Genomic DNA, 26,687 nt, shown 5'->3' on the forward strand with positions numbered 1-26,687 from the left:
CTTGTCATACCATGATCAAAATTAGGTTTAGCCAACATGATTTAATTATGAAGAAAAAACACACACAAAGGATGAGGCAGTGTCTTGTATGTAGTGAATAATGACAATGACCTTTATTAAGCATGCTTTGAGTTATTTTCCTAATGTGTGTGGTCATAACTGTCTATACAGAAGCAGACAGGGGTCTAAAATGAAATGTCATCAATTAACTTTAAAGATTTATTTATTTGAGAGAGAGGGCAGGGGGAGGGGCAGAAGGAGAGGGAGAGAGAGAATCTCAAGTAGACTCACCACTGAGCTTGGAGCCTGACGTGGGGCTTGATCTCATGATGCTGAGACCATGACCTAAGCCGAAATCAGGAGTTGGATGTTTAACTGACTGAGCCCCCTAGGTGCCCCACTGTCAATTAACTTTAAGGTAAAAATTTTAATTTGGTTAAATTGGAAAATGCAGGAAAAAAGATGAAAAAAAAAAAAAAAGAAATCATCTGTAGTTCCATTATCTAGTCACAATTGTTTTTTACATTTTGGTGTGTTTCCATTAGTTGATTTGCTATTCTTTTAAAAAACCAAGCTGCAAAGTAGAGTAAAACTTACATACATTTTTTTCATGTTCCTGTGATATAAACCCATCAGTATATTATGAGCAGTTTGATGATTATATAATATTTAATTAAGTAGATATGTTGTAGTTTACATAGCCTTTACTTAGAAATAGTATTTTTAGGTTGCTTCTAATTCATCACTGTTAAAATAATGCTGTAGAGAACAATTTTGTACATAAAAGTTTCCCATATTTAAAATTATTTCCCTGAGTGCCTGGCTGGCTTAGTCAGAAGAGGGATCAACTCTTGATCTCGGGGTTGTGAGTCTGAGCCCCACGTTGGGTGGAGAGAACTTAAAATAACTAAATAGACTTAAAAAAAAATAAAGAAAAATTATTTCCATAAGATAAGTGTTGTGGGAAGTGTTTCCCTAATGACTTCTTGTTTCTCCCCAGTGATAACTACTGTTAATTTAGTGCATATCTTGTTTGTTAAAAAAAAAAAACAAAAAACTTTCCCTACACATTGTTTCATAACTTAAAAAAAATTAGCACTATAATGTGGACATTTCCCTTGTCAATAACACACAGAGGTACCTTGACCTTTGAAATGCCTGCATAGTTGAGATTCTTTTAGCCACACCCCTATTTCTGGCATTTATATAGGTTTAGGTATCTGTGATTTTTTTTTCTATTACTGAATATCTTTAGGGTAGTTATAGAATAGCTAAGATTCATTGAGTATTTACTCTGCATCAGTAAATGAGGATTATCTCATTCAATTATCATTGTGTAAGAGTGGGTGGGTACACATTTCTTCTTATTTCCTCACTTTTCCATTCCTGCCCAGAGGGAGGGTGCAACTTTAGCTCAAACTTTCTTGCCTCTTAAGGGAAGAATTATTACAGAGAAAAAAAAATCCTTACTTATTCTTCTCAGGAGGAAGAATTACCAATCTGATAGTATGGGACGTTTGTGCCAGAAGGAGTTGTAGGTTTTTGTTTTTTTTTTTTTAAAGATTTTATTTATTTATTTGACAGAGAGAGAGAGAGAAAGAGAGATCACAAGTAGGCAGAGAGCCAGGCAGAGGGGGTGGGGGAAGCAGGCTCACTGCCAAGCAGAGAGCCCAATGCGGGGCTTCATCCCAGGACCCTGAGATCATGACCTGAGCCGAAGGCAGAGTCTTAACACACTGAGCCACCCAGGTGCCCTGGAGTTGTAGGTTTTATCCTTCATCTTTCACTTCCTGTGCCCAGGGCTAGAAGGCCAGTGTGGGCAGCACCCTTGGACGGGCCTTTCAGAGGTGGATATGACCATTCTCTTAGTTGTGTAGGTTTCCTACATCTGGAATGAGGACTGGTTGGGGAATGAATGGAGTCTGTTCTTCAGGCCTAATTATCTCTCTCTACCAGGTAAGAGTATGAATGTATCAAGGTCTAGGTCTTTGTTATATAGGAATAAGGGCCCCATTTTGAACTTGTACCTAAAGTCCATTTTCTAGTTTTAGCATTTATCCTGTCTTTGCAATGGAAATTATTAAATTGTACTGCCATTGAAAAATCAGAGTGTAATCTCTCAACTTTGTTGAAGTATAACCTATATACAGTAAAATGCAATCAAGATGTAAAACACTGATACGGCACCTGGGTGGCTCAGTTGGTTAAGTGTCTGCATTTAGCTCGGGTCATGATTGCAGGGTCCTGGGATTGAGCCCTACATCCTGCTCCCTGCCAAGTGGGTAGTCTGCTTTTCCCTCTCCCTTTGTCCCTCCCCTGTGCTTGATCATACTCTCACTCTCTCTCTCAATTAAATAAGTTCATTTGAGAGAGAGAGAGAGTGAGAGAGCATGCACACAAGCAGGGGAAGTGGAAGAGGGAGAGGCAGGCTCCCCACCAAGCAGGAAGCCCCATGTGGGACTTGATCCCAGAACCCTGGGATCATGACCTGAGTGGAAGGAGGACACTTAACTGAGCTACCCATGTGCCCCAAGTAAATAAAATCTTAAAAAATAAATAAATAAAAACCCTATAAAACACTCTGTTGGGGCGCCTGGGTGGCTCAGTGGTTAAGTGTCTGCCTTTAGGTCAGGTCATGATTCCAGGGTCCTGGGGTTGAGCCCCACATCGGTCTCCCTGCTCAGCGGAAAGCCTGCTTCTTCCTCTCCCACTCTCCCTGCTTGTGTTCCTTCTTTCGCTGTGTCTATCTCTGTCAAATAAGTAAATAAAATATTAAAAAAAAAACACTCTGTCATCTCAATAAATAACTTCATACTTCTTTGCTGTCCTTTTTACTCAGGCAAGCACTGACGGATCATTTGTTGTTGTTGCTCTAGATTACTGTTGCCTCTTCTAGAATTTCATCTGAATATGAGATGCATTTTACATAATTTCCAGTGAACTCTTATTTTGCATTTGGCTTCTTTTACTCATTGTTATGTTTTTGAAGTTTACTTATGTTGTGGCATGTATCCGTAGTTTCTTTTTAATTGCTGGATAGTGTTCCATTGTATGGCTGAACCACAATTCGTTTATCTACTCATGTGTTGGTAGGCACTTGTGTGTCTTTCCAGTTTTTGGTTGTTATGAATAAAGCTTCTGTGTACAAGTGTGGCTACATGTTTTCATTCCTCTTGAGTAAAAAGTTAAGGATAGACTTGCTGGGTCACATTAACTTTATAAGAAACCGTATTATGTTTTTGCCTGTACTTAATGTTGCCAGCCTTTTACATTTTGGGGGAGGGCCCCGCCTCCCCAAAAAAGACCAAAATGGGAACATGTTTTTTTTCTTTTTCATTATAAATCTGTAAAGGAATTTTAAGGTCCTAAGGAATGTTAGGAGGTTCATATATGTGAATAATTATTGTTCGGAAATGGGTAAGATAAAAGTATCCCTGCAGGCTCTTTGAGAGATAACTTCAGGACGTTTAACTTATTTCTACCGTATCACTCACTTTTAGGCTCATGTGACTTCAAAATTTCAACAGAAATTATTACAGGGTTTATGCACAGAGAAATTCCATAGGCCTGAAGACAGGTATTATTGATGGCCTTTCTCACATAATCCTAGATTAGTCCTAAACTTTCCACAGTGATAGCTACTGGCCACATGTGGCATTTGAAAGGTGGCTAGTGCAACTGAATGGAATTTTAAATTTTAATTTTAGTAACCATATCTGTCTAGTGGTTCCTTTATTGAACAGTGCATTTCTAAAATGTTATTTTTCAGCAAAGGTCATCCGACAAGAAATAATTGAGTGAGACTTGTCAGCGGAGCTGGCTCTGGGCAAGTTTATGTTATCCGTCCTACTTCCGTTTCCTGTGGGGGATTGGTGTGTCTCTAGAGAGATGTAACCAAGGCCTCAAGCACCACAGAGGAAGAACCAGTGGTTCTTGAGTGTTACAGTGAGGGCAGGGGCAGTTACTTGGTAATGAGCTCTTCTAGTGACCTGCTACACTCTGTTTTTTTTTCTACTTAATTTTCCCTACTGAACTCTTTGGTAAATGATAAAGCATATATTTCATTAATTCAGTGGACCTTTGGATGGAAGTATGCTATTTAAATTCGAAAACTGTATAATGTTGCCCAGACGAGACCTGGTTAAATTCTTCTATCTTTTGGGGGGGTTTTTTTTGATGAAGAGAAGCAAATTCTCTTTCTGCACTTTAAAGGCATTCAAGTAATGATATAATTACTTCTACCAAAGTTTCCATTAAAGAATGGTTGAGATTTTTGTTCCTTCAAGTAGCAATGAGTTAATAATTTTTTTACATTTCAGGTTATTAGTGAAAACACTTTACAGCCTTTAGATGGTTAAATGTTCTAGTAACTCAAATAACTGACCTTATATAAAAATGCCTATCAATGTCACATTTTTATTTCATAATAGCTGTGTGGCTTCAGTGGCTGAGGTTTTATTATTGTTTCCTAGAGGCAAGTTCAATGTTAGAAAAATTGTGGAATTTTCCCTTGGCATTACTGTGGTAAGTAAACAGCTACTATTTATAGGGATTTATATTTTGATGAGAAAATGAGATACCCTGCTTGGCATATCATAAAAACACAGATGCTTCTAGATTCCAGTAGGGAGGCCTTTTGCTCATAGCATCTGTTTTGGTTGGCTAGCCAGATGACTTCTACAGAGTTTTTCACTTTTTTTTGAAGGGCACTACCTCTTTGGCAATCTTTTTTTGATGGATGTAGAAAAGTATTACAAATAATGTCATGTCTCAGACAGACTGGAAGGTGACCCCCTCCCATCATCACTGCCTCTTATTCGTGCCTCTGTGTCATCCCCTCTACTTGGGTATATGAGACATGCAGCTTGCTTCTAACAACTGGATTATGGCAAAGGCAATGCAATGTCATTTCCATAATTACATTGTGTTACATAACATTCCAGCTTGCTAGTGGACTCAACCTATTGACTCTCCTTGCTGGCTTGATGAACTAAGTGGCTATATTGAGAATGGCATGTAGCAAAGAATTGAAAGTATTCTCTAGGAACTGCGGATATTTTACAGCAAGAAGCCTGGACAATCAGTCTCACCATAGCAATGAAATAAATTCTGCCAACCATCCCAGTGATCAGTGAAGCAAGCCTCCAGGTGACTTCTTGATTATAGCCTTATGAGACTTTAGACAACCCAGATGGGCTATGCGTAGGCTCCTGAGCCATAGAACTGTAAGATAATAAATGTGAGGACACTAACTCTTTGAGAACTAAACAAGTTTATAAATGAAAAAGTTAACTTAGGGGCGCCTGGGTGGCTCACATGGTTAAGCGTCTACCTTCAGCTCAGGTCATGATTTCCCGGTCCTGTGATTAAGCCATGTGTCAGGCTTCTAGCTCATCAGGGAGTCTGCTTCTCCCTCTCCCTTTGCTTCTTCCCCTGCTCATGCTCTCTCTTTCTCTCTCTATCTCAAATGAGTAAATAAAATCTTTAAAAAAAATGATTGAGCATTTTGTAAATTTTTTATTACTTTGGCTTTATCAATTCTGTGCAATTTTGAACTGTTAGATAATTTACATTATGTCATTTCATATCTCTTCCTAAGGAACCTTGAAATGTCCTTTATGTACCTGTCCTTTGAACGTTTTATTCTGCAGCTAGATTTGTACTGATCCATAAGTTCATTTATTCAGCAGATATTTGATGAGCACTCACTGTATTCCAAGCTCTGTGCTAGTCTGGGAAACCACACATTTAAGCAAGATGTAGTCTGAGACCTCGAGAAGCTTACTGTCTTTTATGCCATGCACATATGTAAACAGACAATAAAAATAGGTGCTTTCATTTGAACTTTATTGTATCAGTTTAGTGAGGAGGGAAAGGTCTAGAAAGTTCTAGAAAAAGTAATGTCTGAGCTGAGAATTGTTGAAATGAGAGGGGTTAGCTAGTCAAGAGGCTCAGTATTAGTGAAGAAAGAAAAATATACAAGGAAGAAACTAATAGATGAGAGAGACCCCAGGATGGGTAAGAAACTAAAAAAGTTTGGTATACTTGTCAGATGGCTACTCAGACTGGCCATGGGCAAAAATACTGTCTCATTCATAAAGCAAACTTTTGACCCAGACTTTATTCACCTCATGTTCTAAATAAGTGATTTCTAAACATTTTAGGAATCCCATAAGTAAAACATGTTTTCCTCATGTACCTCCAATATGTATACATACGTATTTATAAGCAACATACTAATAATTTATATACATAGTAAAACATACACAAAGAGCAAAGTGCTACTTCATTATCCTTTAAAATATAGGCTTAATATTTTATAATATACCTATTTAGAGGTCTGTTTTCTAAATGCAGTTAATTTTGATATTTGGTATCAATCAGCGAATCCTTCTGGTGAACACAGCCTAATTTATGGACCACTACTCTAAACAACTGGGATAACTGTTGAAACTAGCCTTTTAGTTAAAATAAAAGCAAAGCAAAAAGGTAATTTAGTTTGCTTTATTCATTTGTATTTGGAAGGCAAATTTAAGAAGAATCAGCTTTGGCTTGAGATTTAAAGAATGAGCACTTTAATCACAAACTACATGTGATGACAACAGGGGTCATATTTCACTAACTAGGAAACCCTAGAGAATGGCGGAAGGGTTATTGGTTAAGTACGTTATATAAAGGAATGTTTTGCTAGTAGTTGTTGATCAAAAAGATGAATTGCTGCTTTGAAAAAAATAAACCTTCCAGTTATCTTTGTTGGGAGATACTTGGAAGACGGTCTTTCTTAATCCTTAGGAGATGTGGCTCATGACACTTGGGATCTCTTCTAAAAATATTTTTTCATGATGCACTTTATTAAACTTACTGAATTTACTTCACTACATTTGAATCAGTCAAAATTCTTTTCTTCAGAAAAGATGGAAAACCGAACCAAATAAGGTTAAGTGACAAAAAGAATTTATTGGTTCATAACCAATGTTCAGTACTCATCTCAAGAGTTTTAACTTGGTTGTCAGATCTGTATTTCGAGGTGTCTATTCATGTCTCTGTTACCTTTGCTTTCCCTGTGATAGTTTCACTCTCTTTTAGAGCAGAAGGTCGTCCTCCATGAGGTGGTGAGGCAAGGGAAAGGCCTTCTCCCGGCACATGTCTATATAAAATCCCACGGATGAACTAGAGTCTGTGGTTGCATGTGTGCTGTGATTGGCAGGCCCACGAAAGCATGTGGAATGGATGGAGAAGGAACAGTTTCCCAAAGGAAGGGCTTGCTGTTACCACAGAGGCAGGAGTGCAAGGAGTCAAAAACGATAGGTGAAGAGGAATAGAGGACAGGAGGCATAAGCTATTCTCTAAGCCTGTAAAAGATGACTTAGGGGCGTCTGGTGGCTCAGTTGGTTGGGTGTCTGCCTTCGGCTCAGTTGGTTGGGTGTCTGCCTTCGGCTCAGGTCATGATCTCAGGGTCCTGGGATCAATGAAGCCCCATGTCAGGCTCTCTGCTCAGCAGGGAGTCTGCTTCTCCCTCTCCGTCCACGTGCCATTCCCTGGTTGTGTTTGCTCTAAGATAAATAAATTAAAAAAAAATCTTTAAAAGATGACTTAATTTTATTTTCTTAATCATTGATTTTTATAGAGTATGCAAGCTGCAAGATGTCCTACAGATGAATTATCTTTAACCAACTGTGCAGTTGTGAATGAAAAGGATTTCCAGCCTGGCCAGTGAGTATCTAATTTTGTTTTCTCCTAACCAGCCAAGTGGTATTTTAGAAACTTCTAGAGAGCCCTTATTTTTTAGGAAACTTGAGAATAATTTTTTAATTCCTCTTGCTGAGTGGGAAAATGGAAGAATTGAGAGTTACTGTATTTCAGTCTTTACTATGTTAAACATTGATTAATATGTTTTAAAAATCATACATACCTTTTTATCTATAACTTTTATTTTTATCAACTTTTTTAGCAGAACTAAGCATACTTGTTATATAAATCATATATAGCATAGTCATTAGGATTTGGGGTCTTCAGTCAAATTGTCTGAGTTTGGCTCTGCCAGTTATGAACTGTGCCTCTGTGTCCAAATCTGTGAAATGGGGATGGTGATAATATCTTTCTCAGGGTGGTTGGGCAGATTGACTTACATAAATAAAGCATTTAGAACAGTGCCTTGTACATTAATAAGCACAATCAATATTAGCTATTTTGATAATTATTACTATGATAATCTAAGAGACATGAAAATTACAAGATGCACAACAAAGTATTTATAAGTATTTACTTATACATATTTTTTTGTTGTCATTTGTTTATTGTCATCACCCACTGCCAGAACTTCTAAAAAACCCTATTACCAAGTTCAGTGCCACCCATGTATGCGTCTGAGACTGGTAGAGGTAAGGAGATAAAGGAGCCCCACCAGATGGCAGACTAGGGTAATAAGGAACAGTAAGGCAGAATTTTAACTGAGCCTTATTAAAAACAAAAACAAAAACAAAAACAAAAACAAAACAAAAAAAAAACAAAAACCCAGCTATCTGTAAAATCCAGGAGTTTTACAAAGTTAGAATTGCCAATTATCTTTAGTTTTCAGCTTTAGAGTAAGGGGCTATACTACATGATTGCAGTAATATTGTTCCTTGTCCTAAAAATTCTTTGATGCTAAGTTGAACACAGAACTTTCTATGTATAAACTGGGGTGTAGATAATCAGTATGAGAATTTGTTTATGGAATTCTCTTTTTTAAATTTAAAAAAAAAATATGTTATTTATTTATTTGACAGAGATCACAGGTAGGCAGAGGGGCAGGCAGAGAGAGAAGGGGAAGCAGGCTCCCTGCTGAGCAGAGAGCCCAATGAGGGGCTTGATCCCGGGACCCTGGGATCGTGACCTGAGCTGAAGGCAGAGGCTTTAACCCACTGAGCCACCCAGGCGCCCCTGTTTATGGAATTTTCTTATATTTGTCAAATGTTCACCATACTCTTGATGAAGTTACTTGAAATATAGCAGATCTAAGGAACTTGTAGTGGCAAAATGACATGTATGGAAACATTAACCATTAATATTTTAAAAGTCATAGCATTTTAAAAGGTGATTTTCTTAAGAGATTTTATTTATTTATTTGAGAGAGTGAGCAAGCTAGTAAGGGAGAGAACATGAGCGGGGGGAGCAGAGGCAGAGGGAGAAGCAGACTCACCCCTACACCTCCCTGCTGAGCAAGGAGCCCAACTCGGGGCTTGATCCCGTGACTCCAGGATCATGACCTGAGCCGAAGGCAGATGCTTAACTGACTGAGTCACCCAGGCTTCCCTCTAAAAGATGATTTCAAAACAGATAGTGCTGTTGAAGCTTTTATCACACACACAGTCCTTGGCAATTTCTTGTTGTAGGAGGTTATTATGAGATAAGTATATTTTATCTGTTTATGGGTAACTTCTGAGCAGAATGAATTAGCACAAAATGCCTTAAAATAATAAATATTTGACATCTGTATGAAAGCTGATGTATTTTGTGACCATTTTTTATTCTGTTTGAACTATTGTGAGAGCCTACAGAGATTTAATGAATAGTCCTAAAACTTAACTTTTTTTGGACTGTTATATCCTGGTTCTTCTATCTCTGGTTCTCCTCCATTTGTTCTATTTAAGGTGTGAAATAATTCCCAGGAGAGGAAATTCATCTAATTTTTACTTAATATCTAAGACTCTAAATCATTGTCTTCACTTTTATATAAACTGGAAATATAATGGTGTTGATACTTTGATTGGTATGTACTCTCTTGAACTTGATCCTGATTCTTGTTGTGTGCTTGGCCCAAGGTTATGCCTGTAAAACATTTTGAATTGCTGACAGTTTTTGAGAAATGAAATTTGTGGTTCTATTCCTTCAGGACTTTCAAACACCCTGCCATGTTTCCACCTGCTACTCTTCAAGCATCCGTTGTTGGAAATGAGCACATGCAGTGGAATTGATGGTTTGTATTTCCTACGACACGGAGCACCAACTATGTTTCTGTCTTTTAGGCATGTGATTGTGAGGACCTCTCCCAACCACAGGTACACATTTACACTGAGGACCCATCCGTCAGTGGTTCCAGGGAGCATCGCATTCAGCTTACCTCAGGTAACTCAGAGGCTAATTTATTCTCTTCCATTCTTGAAAGTCCTAGAAAAATCAGTTCATTTAAAGCAAGTCTCATCCTGGAACTGTATTGATTCATATGGAAGGGAAACATCTAGGTATTTATATAAGGAATTTAAAAATACTTCCTTTTTTTTTTTTAAAGGGAGGTGGGGCAGAGGGAAATGGGGAGAGAGAATCTGAAGTAGGCTCTGCACCCAGTGTGGAGCCTGACAAAGGGGTTTAATCTCACAACCCTCAGATGCTGACCTGAGCCAAGGTCGAGAGATGGATGCTTAACCGACTGAACCACCAGGTGCCCCTAAAGATACATTCTTTTTTTTTTTTCCTAAGATTTTATTCATTTTTTGAGAGAGAGACAGAGACAGAGTGTGCACCCACTTGCACACACAAGCAGGGGGAAGGGGCAGAGGAAGAGGGAAAAGCAGGCTCCCAACGTGGGGCTTGATCCCAGGAGACCTGAGCTGAAGGCAGATGCTTAAATTAACCGACTAAGCCACTCAGGCACCACCTAAAGATACATTCTTTTTTTTTTTTTTTTTTTAAATATGCATTCTTAATTGTGAGTTTTACTATGTTTGCCTTTTATTGACTTGAGTTTTTTTTCCTAATTTTTAAAAAATTCTGCAGTAATAGCAGTTAGCTATCAGATAGTCTCAAGTTATTTTAATGTTAGCTCATAAGGTAACAAAAAATATATAAAAATAACATTTATAGGGGCTCCTGGGCGTCTCAGTCAGTTGAGCATCTGCCTTCAGATCAGGTCATGATCCCAGGGCCCTGGGATGGAGCCCTGCATCAGGCTCCCTGCCCCTCTACCTGCTGCTTTCCCTGCTTGTGCTTTCTCTGTCAAATAAAAAAATAAAATCTTGGAAAAAAAATTTTAAAACTGACATCTAATAATAGTGCTTTTTAAAATGCAATGATGTCAACGCTAATGAGTATGATATGAGTAGCTGCTATCTCAGAGTACAATGTAACTTGTTGGTCTTTACCTAAAGAGTGGAAGGATTATGCTTACATTTATAATTGTTGGAGGATTCTGTGGTGGGAAAACTGCCTTGCACTGTTGCAGGCACCAATACGTAACTGAGGAGCTTTGCAAGTACTAGTCTGTATTCTTTTCTCCCTTATCATCTTACTTGTGCTACTAATCCCACAGTCCTCAGCAATATAATGCAACCCCTACTTTCTAGTATGGAATTGATACTTTCTAGTATGCTAATAAACATTGATTTTCTCCCCTGGAGTTTGAAGGAAAGACATCAAACACTCTTTAGGGATCTATTAAAGATCTCTTGAAGCCCTCAAAAATTATGGGACATCTTTACTGGCAATTCCCTTTTCTCTGTTTGGATGCCTCTGATTATCAGGACTATTTTTCACATTTGTTTCTACACATTAGGTGTTTGGAATATTTTAGAGTTTGTCAACTTTTGCAGAGCTGAAATTCTGGTGGTCAGAAAAGGGGTTTCTAATTATTTCTTCTCGTCTCTGCTTTAAAAAAAAAAAATCCCTAATATATACAATAGGCCAAGTACTATTCTAGATACTCTTGCATATATTAGCTCATTTAATTCTCAAAACAACCCCATATGATAGATACTATTACTTTCATCCTTTGAGTCTGTCTTTGGGATTGAAGTACAGAACCTCATTGTGGCTGCTTTTTGATCCAAAGTCTGGACTTGCTCAGCATGCTGCTAAACTTCTCGTTGGCCAGAAGTGAGATGGGATATTACAGAAGAGGGCACGAAGGGCAGAGAGGAGGGAGAAGCAACCTGTGATGAGAGAGCTGGAGGGGAAAGCAGGTGTTGCACACACTCACCACGCAGCCTTTTCACCATCCACCCCCAAATCCGCTCTGCTTGATGAGTAGACAGAAATGTGGCTTTTCAGCCAAAAATGATTTTTCTCACTGTTCTTTGAAGTGTTATCTGTAGTGACTAATTTTGACTCCATACCAAGCCAGTCCTAAATTCCTGCCTAAACACAATCTGGCCTGCCTCCGCATAATCTTGCCATTGTAACCATTCTGGACCTGGGAGAAGCTGAAGACTAGTTGCAAATGCCTGAAAATCCTTTGGCTAGTACAGAGAGTAATCAGAACCATCTGGTGATTGAAATCCCTATTTGGGTTTCAGGCTAGATTAGCTAACCAGCTTCAGTTTAGTTTTCATGAATTGAAAGTCTTTTCTTTTTTCTTTTTTTTTTTCCTCTAAGATTTTATTTATTTATTTGACAGACAGAGATCACAAGTAGGCAGAGAGGCAGACAGAGACAGAGAGAAGGATGCAGGCTACCCACTGAGCAGACAGCCCGATGTGGGGCTCGATCCCAGGACCCTGGGATCATGACCTGAGCTGAAGGCAGAGGCTTTAACCCACTGAGCCACCCAGGTGCCCCGAATGTCTTTTCTTTTTGAAATACTATAACAAACAGTGTAAGTAACCACGGTACATTTAGAACACCGAAATGTTATCTGATACTACGAAGGCCTTCGGCACAGTATAGTGGACAAAGGAACATCCTCAGTGATACCAGTTTTATTGTACAAAGGCAAGCTTTGTATGTTTTCTGATAGATGTTCAGATGTAAACTACAGCATATAAATATGTTTCCTAGGGGTGCCTGGGTGGCTTATTTGTTAAGCGTCTGCCTTCGGCTCAGGTTATGATCCCAGGTTCCTGGGATCGAGCGCCACATTGGGCTTCCTGGTCAGCAGGAGCCTGCTTCTCCCTCTCCCTGCCACTCCCCCTGCTTGTGCTTTCTTTCTTTTTCTGTCAAATAAATAAATAAAACCTTTAAATAAATAAATAATATGTTTCGTAGGGCCACTGTACAAAGTATCACAGAGTGGGGTGGCTTAAATTTATTCTCTTGCAGTTTGGAAGTCTAGAAGTCTGAAATCAAGGTGCCAGCAGGACCATGCTCTGTCCGAAGGCCTTAGAGAAAAATCTGTTCCGTGCTTAGCTTCTGGTGTTGCCAACAATCTTGGATGTTCCTTGATTGGTAGATGTGTCACTTTAGTCTCTGCCAACGTCTTCACATGACTTTTCTCCCCATATGTCTGTCTTTCTTTTTTCCTCTTGCAAGGACACTGGGTCATATTGGCTTACATCCACCCTAATTTGATAATGACCTTATCTTACCTTGATTGTGTCTGCAAAGACCTTATTTCCAGATATGGTTGTATTTGTATGTGCCAGCAGCTAAGACTGCAGCATGTGTTTTGCGGAACACAGTTCAACACACAACACTAAACCACATTTTGGTCTTTGAATGTGTTCCTGTTACTCAGGTTCATAGAGATCCTTCTTTTTCTCATTTCTCTAATTTTGATTAATTTGAGATTTAAGTGTCTTTCTTTTATTTTACAGCGAAAATGGGCTGGACTTTCTATTGGGCAAGAAATAGAAGGTAGGTATAGTTTTTAGCTACCTAATATAGATTTTCTTTATGAGTTTCTCATGATTGTGGATATCTCTAAAATTTTCTATTACTGGTTGTCAGGCCATTAAACATTGATCCTATTTAAGTTACTGGTTAGATATATGAGAATGGAAAAGTAAATAGTTATGGTACTTACCTCTCGACTTGCTATTCTGCCTGAAAATTGCCATCTAATGGGAGGAAAGAATATCCATTTATTCATAGCTCACAGAATGTGTACAGGGTAAATAAGTGTACAAGTATTAGCATTGGGAACTCTGTGTGAAAGTGCTAAGGTAGAACAGGAGTGGCTAAATTGATTGGAGACTGGAAAATCAGCCAGAGAAATCTTAGGCACTGGAGTTTTGAGCATAATTATGAAGTAGGGGGAAAGCATTACATAGGAGAGATAAGGAAGAAAGGCTCTTAAGATGAGAAATAAGATCAATCAAAGGCATTCATATGGGAGCAAGCAAATCACAGGCAGTGCTTAGGAAGTATGTTTGCCTGATTGAAAGGATTTACCTGAATGAGTTCTATTAAGTGATAGAGGCATGCAGTTAGTGAAGGGCCTAAAAGTACAACTGGAAACTTTGGATTTTATTCAAAGACAGTTGAGAGCTCTTGAGGATTTCTGAATGAGCCTGTCAAAATCCTAACTTTGAAAAAGATTCTGATGTCACTGTGGAAGATAGTGAGGGAAAGGGGAGAATTCAGGAGTCAAGGAAAATAGCTTGGAGATAATTTGGCTTACCTAGAATTCAGTTGAATAGGACTTTGTGAAATTATGGCTATGGGATATATTTTTTTAAAGTCTAAGTTACATTGGGGGTGCCTTGGTGGCCCAGTTGGTTAAGCGTCCAGCTCTTGGTTTCAGTTCAGGTCGTGATCTCTGGGTCATGGGATTGAGCCCCGCCTTGGCTCTGCTGTCAGCGTGGAGTTTGCTTGAGATTCTCCCTCTCTCCCGCTGCCCCTCCCGCTAAGGCTCTCTCTCTCTCAAATAAATAGATCTTTTTTTTAAAGATTTTATTTATTTATTTGACAGAGAGAGATCACAAGTAGGCAGAGAGATAGAGAGAGAGGGGAAGCAGGCTCCCTGCCGAGCAGAGAGCCAGATGCGGGGCTTGATCCCAGGACCCTGAGACCATGAGCTGAGCCAAAGGCAGAGGCTTGACCCACTGAGCCACCCAGGCACCCCTCAAATAAATAAACCTTTTAAAAAAGTCTAAGTTATGTTGAAGAGGAGTTATTGGTATTACTTGGTGATTCCATTTTACTATATACTGAGATATGTTTTCTTCTGTGTTTGTTTGGAAAGATAAATCAGATTTAAGTTAAGAAAAGGGTAGCAGTATTTAAGCAAATGGTATACTTTTTAAAAATTTTTATTTTAAAGATTTATTTATTTATTTCAGAGAGAAAGCACATGTGTGCATGCAAGCAGGGAAGGGGCAGAGAGAGAGGGAGAGAGAAAATCCTCAAGCATGACCTGAGCCAAAACCCAAGTGTCCAGCACTTAACCAGCTGAGCCATCGGGCACCCCAAGTGGTGGGCTTTTTTTAAATGAAGTGTGTATCAAGTCATCATAGTTCACTGGGGAAGGGCATGGAAAGCAGCTTATGACATCAGGTATAAAAAAAGACTAAGCTGCTTGTGGATTCTAAGCCAAGAAGCTAATAAGCAAAAACTGGCATTGTCTGTTAGGCACTGTGGCAAATTGAGAAAATGGGGTATGAATCTTCTTGTCAGATAGTTTCATGTCAACTTCATGGGTACAAGCAGGAGAAGGAAAGAAGCAGCAAGTATAATTAACTCAGGTTTTTTCTGCTTGTTTTTCTTTTTTAAAAAATATTTTAAAGGTTTATTAGAGAGAGAGTGTGCATGAATGGGGGGAGGGGCAGAGGGAGAGAATCTTCAAGCAGACTCCCCTATGAGCTCAGAGCTGGACCTGGGGCTCAGTGCCATGACCCTGAGATCATGACCTGAGCTGAAATCAAGAGGCTGACGCTCAATCGACAGCCACCCACCCAAGACGCCCCTTTCTGCTTGCGTTTAAAGCTTTAAAAAATTCATTTTTATGAAAAGTTTGCCAGAAGAGAATCCATATATACTGCTTTTACCCAGATTCACCAATTATCATATTTTTAAAAATTCATTTTCTCTCTCTACACACATCCCTTCATACACACACATTTTTTTAAAAAAGATTTTATTTATTTATTTGACAGACAGAGATCACAAGTAGGCAGAGAGGCAGGCAGAGAGAGAGGAGGAAGCAGCCTCCCTGCTGAGCAGAGAGCTGGATGTGGGCCTCCATCTCCAGGACCCTGGGATCATGACCTGAGCTGAAGGCAGAGGCTTTAACCCACTGAGCCACCCAGGTGCCCCTCATACACACATTTTGAACCATTTGAGATTACATTGCAGAAATCATTCCTCTTTACAGCTAATACTTTAGTGTGTATTTCTTGAGAACAAAGATGCAGTCTTACAGTAATTGAATTCAGGAAATGAAACATTAATATAATTAAACATTGAAGCTTTCTTCTGTAGTCCATAATTCAGTTTTGGTAATTGTCCCAGTTATTTCCTTTACAGACTTTTCCCCCCTTCAGTGTAGGATCCAGTTCAGGACCATGTATTGTCCTTAGCTGTCATTTCTCAGATCCTCAGCTTCTTTGTTTTCCTTTCATGATGATGATATTTTTGAAGAAAACACTTATAAGATGGGGAATTGTTTGGTCAAAGGGTACAAATTTTCAGTTATAAGTTCTGGAGAGCAATGTACAGCATGGCGACTATTTAACAATATTACATTATATACCTAAACTTTGAGAAGAGGGTAGATCTCAGGCATTTTAATTTTTTTAATTTTTATTATTTTTTAAAGATTTTATTTATTTATTTGACAGAGAGAGGGATCACAAGCAGGCAGAGAGACGGATCACAAGCAGGCAGAGAGACAGGCAGAGAGAGGGGGGAAAGCAGGCTCCTCACCAAGCAGAGAGCCCGATGTGGGGCTCGATTCCAGGACCCCGAGATCATGACCTGAGCCAAAGGCAGAGGCTTAACCTACAGAGCCACCACCCAGGCGCCCCTAGATCTCAGGCATTTTCATCTCACATGTGCATACACACACACCTACATGCAGAGAAAGAATGTGCACTGAGAAGGAGGTATATTCTCTGTTATCAGGGTGTATTGTTTGCTGTATAATCGGAAGCTCTGCTTTACTGATTGTACCGTTCAGATCTTCTATATTCTTATTATTGGTGGTCACTTACCCCATTTTGCACTGAGAATGGTGTGTTAAAATCTTAGTTTTTCTATTTTTCCTTGTATCTCCTGTAGTTTCTATTTTACATAGTAGTTTCTGTGTTATTTAGTATGTAGATATTCATAACTTTTTTTTTTAAGATTTTTATTTATTTATTTGACAGAGAGACACCATGAGAGAGGGAACACAAGCAGGGGGAGTGGGAGAGAGAAAAGTAAGCTTCCTGCTGAGCAGGAAGCCCGATGGGAGGTTTGACCCCAAGACCCTGGGATCATGACCTGAGCCAAAGGCAGCTGCTTAACGACTGAGCCACCCAGGCACCCCCATAACTGTGTTATATATATATATATATTTTTTTTTTAAGATTTTATTTATTTATTTGACAGAAAGAGAGATCACAAGTAGGCAGAGGCAGGCAGAGAGAGAGAGGGAAGCAGGCTCCCCGCTGAGCAGAGAGCCCGACGTGGGGCTCGATCCCAGGACCCCGGCCGGGATCATGACCCGAGCCGAAGGCAGAGGCTTAAACCACTGAGCCACCCAGATGCCCCCTGTTATATTTTTAATGTGGATTGTGGCTACTAGAATCATGAAGTGTCCTTCTTTGTATTATTTAATGTGTTGTAAATTATACTTTGATGTCAGGATCACAAACTTTGCTTTCTTACTGTTTTTAATTTGCTCAGTATATCTTTGTCCATCTCTTTACATATAGGCTTTCTTAATCTCTGTGTTTTAATGTGTCTATGGTATACAATGTAGAGATGGGATTTGCTTTATGAGCTAATCTGAAATGTAATAGGTTTATTAAGCCCATTCACAGATCTCAGCTCTTTTATTTTGCATTTAGTTGTGTTTCTCTATTCAGTATGTCATCTTGGCTATTTTAAAATTTTTATTTTGGTATTTAGGAGTGTTTATTTTATTTTATTTTTAAAGATTTTATTTATTTATTTGACAGACAAAGATCACAAGTAGGCTGAGAGGCAGGCAGAGAGAGGGAGGAGGAAGCTGGCTCCCTGCTGAGCAGGGAAGCCCAATGCGGGGCTTGATCCCAGGACCCTGAGATCATGACCCGAGCAGAAGGCAGAGGCTTTAACCCACTGAGCCACTCAGGCGCCCCAGGAGTGTTTATATTTTTGTTTTAGTGATTACTTTTGCATTTATACGTCTCATAGTTCCTTAGTTCCCTCTTTTTTTTTTTCTTGATCTTTTCAAAAACTGTTCTGTCAATTCTAAGTGACATCCTTTGACTCTCATCTGTTGCTTATATGACAGTTCATGATTATTTTCTACCTCTCCCTTTCTCCTCTATGTTTTTCTTTGTTCTTTTTTTAAAAGATTTAAAAATTTATTTATTTATTTATTTATTTATTTGACAGACAGAGATCACAAGCAGGCAGAGAGGCAGGCAGAGAGAGAAGGAGGGGAAGCAGGCTTTCTGCTAAGCAGGGAGCCCGATGTGGGGCTCGATCATAGGACCTTGGGATCATGACCTGAGCCACCCAGGCGCCCCTAAGGATTTTTCTAAAAAAGATTTTATTTATTTATTAAGGAGAGAGAGAAAGAGAGTGCACCAGGGGGAGGGGCAGAGAGAGAGAGATAATCTCTAGCAGACTTTGCACTAAGTGTGGAGCCTGACCCGCTTTCAATCTCATGACCCTGAGATCGTGACCTGAGCCAAAATCAAGAATCAGATTTTTTTTTTTAAGATTTTATTTATTTATCTGACGCAGAGAGAGAGATGGTGAGAGAGGAAACACAAGCAGGGGGAGTTGGAGAGAGAGAAGCAGTCTTCCCACTGAGCAGGGAGCCTAATGCAGGGATCCATCCAAGGACCCTGGGATCATGACCTGAGCTGAAGGCAGTTGCTTAACAACTGAGCCATCCAGGTGCTTCAAGAGTCGGATTCTTTTTTTTTTTTTTTAAAGATTTTATTTATTTATTTGACAGACAGAGATTACAAGCAGGGAGAGAGGCAGTCAGAGAGAGGAGGAAGCAGGCTCCCTGCTGAGCAGAGAGCCCAATGTGGGGCTCGATCCCAGCACTCTGGGATCATGACCCGAGCCTAAGGCAGAGACTTTAACCCACTGAGCCACCCAGGCGCCCCAAGAGTCGTATTCTTAACCAACTGAGCCAACCAGGCGCCCGCCTTTGTTCTTTAAAAAATTTTTTTTAATCTTATTTTTGTTACCTGGTTGTTTTCCTCTTCTTTCACTGCCTTTTACTAAATATTAATTTGAATTTACTCTCCCCATGGCTACTTTGTAATTTATTATTCACTCTGAAATAATTTTATCTTTTTCTTCAGTTTCCTTCTGGAGTTTCATAAACTCTAATTGCATTCTTTTGTCTACTTGTGTTTTTACATTTTAATCTTCTGATTGTAGATGTTTTGTTATATGTCTACATAGTTGTTTGGGTATTTAGTTCAGTTTAAAGTGTTTTATATATATATTTTATATATATACATATATATATAAAGTCAATATATATATATTTTCTAGTTCATGGTTAATTTTGGGGGGAGAAGCTTTATTAGCTGAAATGCTGCAGTATTTTGTTATATGTTATGTTTTCTTTTTATAATAAATTTGTGGAGTTGTTTTTTTCAATTTTTGTGGGAACTATTTTTTAGTTAGAGGGAATTAAATATTGGGGTTATCTTTAGGTGGCTTTTTGTTTCCTTTGTGGAAATAAAATGAGGGCTAAAATTTTTTGATTGAGGGTGGAAATAAAGGAAATTTCTTTAGATATGGGTAGTTGATGGAGAGATTTGCATAATTAGTGCTTTCCAGACTTGCCTGGGAGAAACACCTGGAGAGTTTGCTTAAAAAAAAAAAAAAAAAGAAAGATTCCCAGGCCCTCTCCTTGAGAAGTCTGATTCATGAATCTGTGTTTTTAACACTCACTGTTAAGTGATTCCTTAGCCACATTTTGAGAAACAATGACATAACTGATTCTGTTAACTCTAATTCCCTCACCTGAAGCCTGGTAAGAAGCTGAGACAGGAGTTCAGCACTAGAGTGAAGTAGGTCAGTGCATGAAACCAGGGTTTTTTGTTTATAGACATTGGCAGAAATAAAAATGTATGCTTATTAAATCTAGTGAGAAAATAAGTGTGTATGTAGCATAGGTTTCTTACTTCAAACTTATTTTTCTAAATATAGTTAAGAGAGTGCCTAAATTTAACCTTTAATGTAGATAAATTCTGTTATGAAAAAATATGAAAATATAAGATTATAAATCCTGATGAGCTGAGAAATGTGGTTTTTTTTTTAAAGATTTTATTTATTTATTTGAGAGAGAGACAGTGAGAGAGAGCATGAGCAAGGAGAAGGTCAGAAGGAGAAGCAGGCTCCCCATGGAGCTGGGAGCCCGATGCGGGACTCGATCCCGGGACTCCGGGATCATGACCTGAGCCGAAGGCAGTCGTCCAACCAACTAAGCCACCCAGGCGTCCCGAGAAATGTGTTTTGTGACTTAAATGTGTTTAAAGCATTCTTCTGCTACCAGAAATGGTTGTTTCGATTGTAAAGTCAGTTCTTTAAAAAGGCAAATCAAACAGGGGCTCCTGTTGGCTCAGTTATTAGAGCATGTGACTCTTAGTCATGGGGTTGTGGGTTTGAGCCCCATGTTGGGTGTAGAGATTACTTTAAAAAAATAAATTTTTTTTTAAGTGAATCAGACAGAAAAGGAGTAAAATTATAAAACTAAGTGATTAGGTGGGATTAAGGTAGAGGTAGCTTGAGGCAAGGAAGAGTCTGGGGGCCTGAGTGATGTGGATGCTATGGCCATAAAGGAAGAAAGCTGTTTTAGTGTAAGTAGCAATGTAGGCACTGATAGGATAGGACATGTGGTATGAAGGGGAGTGCTAATTCAAAGATTCTGAAACAGGAGTTTTGTCTGTAAGGTGAGAATTTTTTTAGTCAAGTCAGTAATTATAGTGTGAAGGACTCTTCTAGAAGAATCATTTTCATATTTAAGTATTACAGACTGGGGGTGCCTGGGTGGCTTAGTGGGTTAAGCCTCTGCCTTCGGCTCAGGTCATGATCTCAGGGTCCTAAGATCGAGCTCTGCATTGGGCTCTTTGCTCATCAGGGCGCCTGGTTCCCCTTGCCTCTCTGCCTGCTTGTGATCTTTGTCTGTCAAAAAAAAAAAAAAAAGTATTACAGACTGATGTCCAATTAACACGTTTTTGACCATTATAGTATATGCCTTTCATTGTAATGTCTGTTTATTCAAAGGACTGCCTATATCATTCTTTGCTTATAAAAACAATTTTTATTAGTCTTTGGCATTAGATTTCTATTAATCATAAAATAAGAAAACATTCTCAACCTTATAGCCCTTGTTTGCTCCTGTATGAAACCTTCAGGGCATTTGTCACTTTGGGGCTGACAGTGGTGCTGACCACGGTGCTGCCTGTGTTACTGTCCGTGTTACTGTCCGTGGTACTGTCCGTGGTACTGTCCGTGGTACTGCCCGCAGAATTTGAAATTGTAACAGCTTGGTCTTTTCTATTTAGGAACACTGACCTTAAATTAAAGCACATTAGAAAACTGTAGTCGGGGGGGTGGGCCTGGGTGGCTCAGTGGGTTAAGCCTCTGGCTTTGGCTCAGGTCATGATATCAGGGTCCTGGGATCAAGCCCCGCATCTGGCTCTCTGCTCAGTAAGGAGCCCTCTTCCCCCTCTACCTGCTGCTCTGCCTACTTGTGATCTCTGTCTCTGTGTCAAATAAATAAATAAAATCTTTAAAAAAAAAAGAAAACTGTAGTCAGTAATAATGATATTTTAATACACTTATTCAAGTTTTTTGATACACAGATGACACACACATGTATATACATACATAGGTGTATGTGTATATGTAAATACATACATAAATACACATCATGACATTATAGAATTGTTTTTCAATCTTTAATGCATAGAATGGTATTATGCTGTATGAATCTGCAGTATGGTTTTTTACTCAGTATTATATTTTAATAGTCTATCCATCTTTTATACATTTAAATTATACATATTTTAACATTTAAATTATACATACAATATAATTTATAATTATACAGTTAAATATATATGAAGTTTTAATTTCAATTGCTGTACAGTATTCCACATTCTGAATATGCCACATTTTATTCATCATTCCCCTAGTGATCAGTGTTTTTTCAGTGTTTAACTGTTACATATAATGCTGCAAGGAACCTCTCTGTAGACCTCTTTTTAGATAAATGTTCAAGAATCTTTTTGGTACAGACACCTGGAAATGGAATTGCTGCACCAAGTTGCTCATTTTTACATAAATATTTCATTCTGTACTCATCTTCACTATATGAGGAAACAGGCTCTCTTGCTTATGAAAATTAACGTGTAACCTTTACTTTCTAGAAAATGTTAAGAAAGAACAAAGCACCCAAAAGTGGAGGCAGGAAAGTCTATTGAAACTTTCAGCTGAGATTTGAACTTATTCTTTGATCTTCAGTGAATTTTCTATTCTGTACCCTGGCTTTCTTAGTTAATTTGCTTTTGAAAATGTTTATCTTTATGTGTATCCCCCTTTATAATGACAAACCAAAATATTAAAATATGATTATATAAGAAATTTCATTTGGAGAATTTGTAGAAAATTTCTACATATAACTCAACTGACTAGATTATAAGCAATAAGTTTAGAACAGAATTTAGGGTATGGAAGAAACATAAAGGTTTATATAGTTCCAGCTTCTTGTTTTACAGATGTGACAAATCAAGACACAGAAGCTAGATGATTTACTTAGAATCTTTTTTTTTTGAGATTTCATTTATTTATTTGAAAGAGACAAAGATAGTGGCAGAGAGCATGAATGAACACAAACCAGGAGGAGAGGGAGAAGCTAGGGGCACTCCCCCACCACCACCACTGTGCACTGAGCCAGGAGCCTAGCACAGTGCTCGATCACAGGACCCTGGGATCATGACCTGAGCTGAAGGCAGATGTTAACTGACTGAGCCACCTAGGTACCCCCTAACAGAATCTTTTGAAACAAAGACTCCAACTCCAAAGTTCCTTTGTCTTGTCTACTTTATTAATAGCATGGAGATTAGGTTTTTTGCTATATGTGCTGTTCATACAAAGATGAGTTAAAAACATGGTTCTTTCCTTCTTTTGCATGTTGTGCATGGAGTACTTACTGTAGTTTGTTGGCTATAGTAGGTGCTCAGTAAATATTCTTGTAGTATTAGAAAAGAAATGTCAAACTCTAAGTTGCTCTGGAGCAAATCTGCCTAGTAAATATTGTTTCTCAAGCCTTTTTTTTTGGGGGGGGGGTGGTCCTACACACTAACTTGCTGGGGCAAAAGAGTCCACACACTTCTCACAGTAGCTCTTGCTTATGTCAAACAAAAATCTTGTTTGAAAGCAGCATGCTATGTCAACTCCACTGGCACTTCCCATGCTGTCATTTTGTCCTCTGTTAAATGAGAAGGAGGAAGATGCAGAGACCATGTGGGAAGGGCTGTGATTTCCTGTGAGAGTCAGGTGAGGGGTAAAGGTAGAGGGAGAGTGCTGTTCAATATGTCCTAATTCAGAGGGGAGCAAGACGTCCAGTGGTTCTATTATTTTCTTCAATCTCTGCCTGTGTCTCCCTCTAGTGATGGCCATGGAAAACCCCCTTTTGGTCAAATTCTGTTAGGCTTCATTTATGTGAGACTTGTAAATTACTCACAGAACAGCAAGTATTTGGTGTCCTTGAGATTCTAAAAATGCTTCTTCTTTTTTCCCCTAGTATCCTTATATACATTTGACAAGGCGAAACAATGCATTGGCACAATGACCATTGAGATTGATTTCCTGCAGAAAAAGAGCATTGACTCCAACCCTTATGATACTGACAAGATGGCAGCAGAATTCATTCAGCAGTTCAACAACCAAGCGTTCTCAGTGGGACAGCAGGTGGTTTTGAATTTTCTTTCATTCCTCCCACTTAACAGGCATTCCAACCTCTGTAGTTGTCCAAAATAATAATTCTACTTTTTAGAAATTGTGAGGAGCTTGACATATGGACAGATATATCCAGGTGAGTGACAAAAAGTGATGGAGATTTGTTTACTGAACCTCTGAGTCCAGTCAGAAAAATTCTGTAGTAGCTTTTAGGGTTACTATTTAATTATAGCAACTCTTCCCTCTGTGGATTTGGAAATACCGCAAACTTGTAAGTCTCAGATTTCTTACTTTTCTTTTTGTGGGACATTTGTTTTGTTTCAGATGGCTTTCTCTTTTACTGATATATTTCTTTAGAAAAGTCATTCTTAATTCTTTGATTGTGAACTAACTTGAGAATCTTAAGACAATTAGGTGTATATATTTTCAGGTTTTTCATGGAACATCTGAAACCCAGATTTTTTATCCTTAAAAGTGATGTGCTGATCTTGCCTTTTTTTTGGACTTCGGTTAATATATTGTTAACATCCTAGGAAGAAATTCTGTTCTTTTATAATTTTACTTGAAAATCTGTGTGAGTTCATAAATTGCTGCTTGTTTGAATGTGTAAACAATCACTGCTCTTTTGACCTCATCATTACTTTTTCTCCAGTTTTGTGACTTTTCTTAATTGTTTCTAACTCTTTCCTCCTTTCATTCGTAGTTCCATAGCAGTAGTTCTCAAAGTGTGGTCCAGAGACCTCTGGGGGATCCCTGAACTCTTTCAGGGGGTTTGCAAAGTCAAAATTATTTTCATAATAATGTCAAGATGTTATGTCTCTTTTTCCTCTTATTTCTTCATGAATGTACGATGGAGATTTGCAAACTATGTGATGTGTGCTAGCTCATTGGCACACTGACTGTTAAAGCAGATGCAAGGGTCCAGCTGTCTTCCTTTAACCAAGACATTGAAGAGATTTGTAAAAATATGACAGTGCCGGGACGCCTGGGTGGCTCGGTTGGTTGGGCGGCTGCCTTCGGCTCAGGTCATGGTCCCGGCATCCTGGGATCGAGTCCCGCGTCGGGCTCCTTGCTTGGCGGGGAGCCTGCTTCTCCCTCTGCCTCTGTCTGCCTGTGCTTGCTCTCTCTCTCTCTCTCTGACAAATAAATAAATAAAATCTTTAAAAAAAAAAAAATATGACAGTGCCCCTGTTTCCACTTACGTTTTTTATTTTGGAAATTGGTGGGTTTTTTTAATAAATTAAAAAATATGTCATTTATGTTCACACATAGTAAATTTATTGTCATTTTTATATTAACAAATACATTTTAAGTTTCTTGTTCTAATTTTTACTATAGTGAATACCAGTGGATATAATCCATTTAAACAAAGGCTCTTTGGGGATTCTCAAAAGTTTTTAGGAATTTAAAGAGACCCTGAAACCAAAAAGCTTGTGAATCGCTGCTTAGGGCATTCTGATCTCTAGTGACTTCCCTGGACTGTCCTTGTAGGCTGTCATCTGGGGGAGAATGTGGAACAGGCAGTGAGAGAAGTGGTAGAAAGAACTAGCTTTTGGATGAAAGGAGTGTCACTTCTCTGGATTCTCTCATCTAAGTGTAATGGCATAAATCTGGAAGAACAAGACCAGGCATCTGGATAATCCCTATATTATGATAATCAAACTTCCACAAATGAAACTGAGTCACTGATAGAAAAGGGTTATAGTGCATTTATTATTATTATTATTTTTTTAAGATTTTATTTATTTATTTGACAGACAGAGATCACAAGTAGGCAGAGGCAGGCAGAGAGAGGAAGGGAAGCAGGCTCCCTGCTGAGTAGAGAGCCCAATGTGGGGCTCAATCCCAGGACCCTGAGATCATGACCTGAGCCGAAGGCAGAGGCTTTAACCCACTGAGCCACCCAGGCGCCCCTGCATTTATTATTATTTTTAAGAGTATTAGAATTGGGATGAACCTCAGAGTTTATCTTTTTTTTTCCCCCCTCAGAGGTTATCTTGTCTAACCTCCTCATTTTGCAAATGAGTAATTTTTAAATTCAGAGAAGGTAAATGATGTGCCCATGGCTACACAGCCAGGGCCATAGCTGAGACAAGAACCCATTAGTTAACCGAACAGTTAATTAATTGAACAAATACTTACTGGATAACCTAGTATGTTTCAGCTACTATTTTAGTCCCAGCAGCTCAGAACAAAATACACTCATTTCCTATTCTTACAGAGCTTACTTTCTAGTTGGGGAAGACAAAAAAAAAGCAAGAACTGCCATGCACTGTTAAGTATTTTCATGTAAGTAAAATGAGACAATGTGCTGGAGAACCAGCATGGTTGCTACTTGAGATTAGATGGTCCAGGGAGGTTCCCCCAAGGTGACAGTCCGCTGATCATTAGGTGACAGTCCGCTGATCATTTGGTGACCACCTGTCCATTGCTTTTTGAGCTGTGCTGTACTCCTTCTGGACCCCTACACTTTTTGATGAATAATGATGCTGAAATTGCTTACGTAAACGTCATTGTTTTTTACCTTTTCCTTTAACATTACTACTTTAATAGAAGATGCTTTGGTATTTGTAATCATTTAAAACCCAGTAACATGCAGATGTCTATAAACCCATGAGAGAAAAATCCTCCATAATGCAGAGAAGAAATAAATATCTCACCCCAAATCACGTATCAATTCCCATTTGTAGTGGTGAGTAGTGGCAGGATTTGGCAGTCAGCTTTGCGTGCTGTCCCAGCAGAGAGGGCCCAGGTTGTAGAAGGCACTCAGTAAATACTCGGTGAATGAATGAGCATTCAGAAGCTCTCTGTGAACTTGTATGGCAAGGGTTTGTATTGGTGGTAGAAAGGCATGAATCTTCGAATTATGGACCCAGGACCCAGGCTTGAATCCTGGCACTGTCATTGACTAGGACTCTGGCTTCCATTGC

General features: G+C 38.9%; 1 protein-coding gene across 1 annotated transcript in view; it reads left to right on the plus strand.

The window, feature by feature from the left end:
- NSF (N-ethylmaleimide sensitive factor, vesicle fusing ATPase) overlaps positions 1-26,687 on the plus strand; it is a 147,793-nt gene that overhangs the window by 18,438 nt on the left and 102,668 nt on the right. Inside the window, exons 2-5 of the mRNA XM_032870954.1 lie at positions 7,628-7,713; positions 10,008-10,107; positions 13,506-13,545; positions 23,603-23,769. Coding sequence (XP_032726845.1) covers positions 7,628-7,713; positions 10,008-10,107; positions 13,506-13,545; positions 23,603-23,769 — 393 coding nt within the window. The remainder of the gene's footprint in view (positions 1-7,627; positions 7,714-10,007; positions 10,108-13,505; positions 13,546-23,602; positions 23,770-26,687) is intronic.

This window comes from Lontra canadensis, unplaced genomic scaffold (genome assembly GCF_010015895.1).
Source record: "Lontra canadensis isolate GAN:19392208 unplaced genomic scaffold, GSC_riverotter_1.0 scaffold41, whole genome shotgun sequence".
NCBI lineage: Eukaryota > Metazoa > Chordata > Mammalia > Carnivora > Mustelidae > Lontra > Lontra canadensis.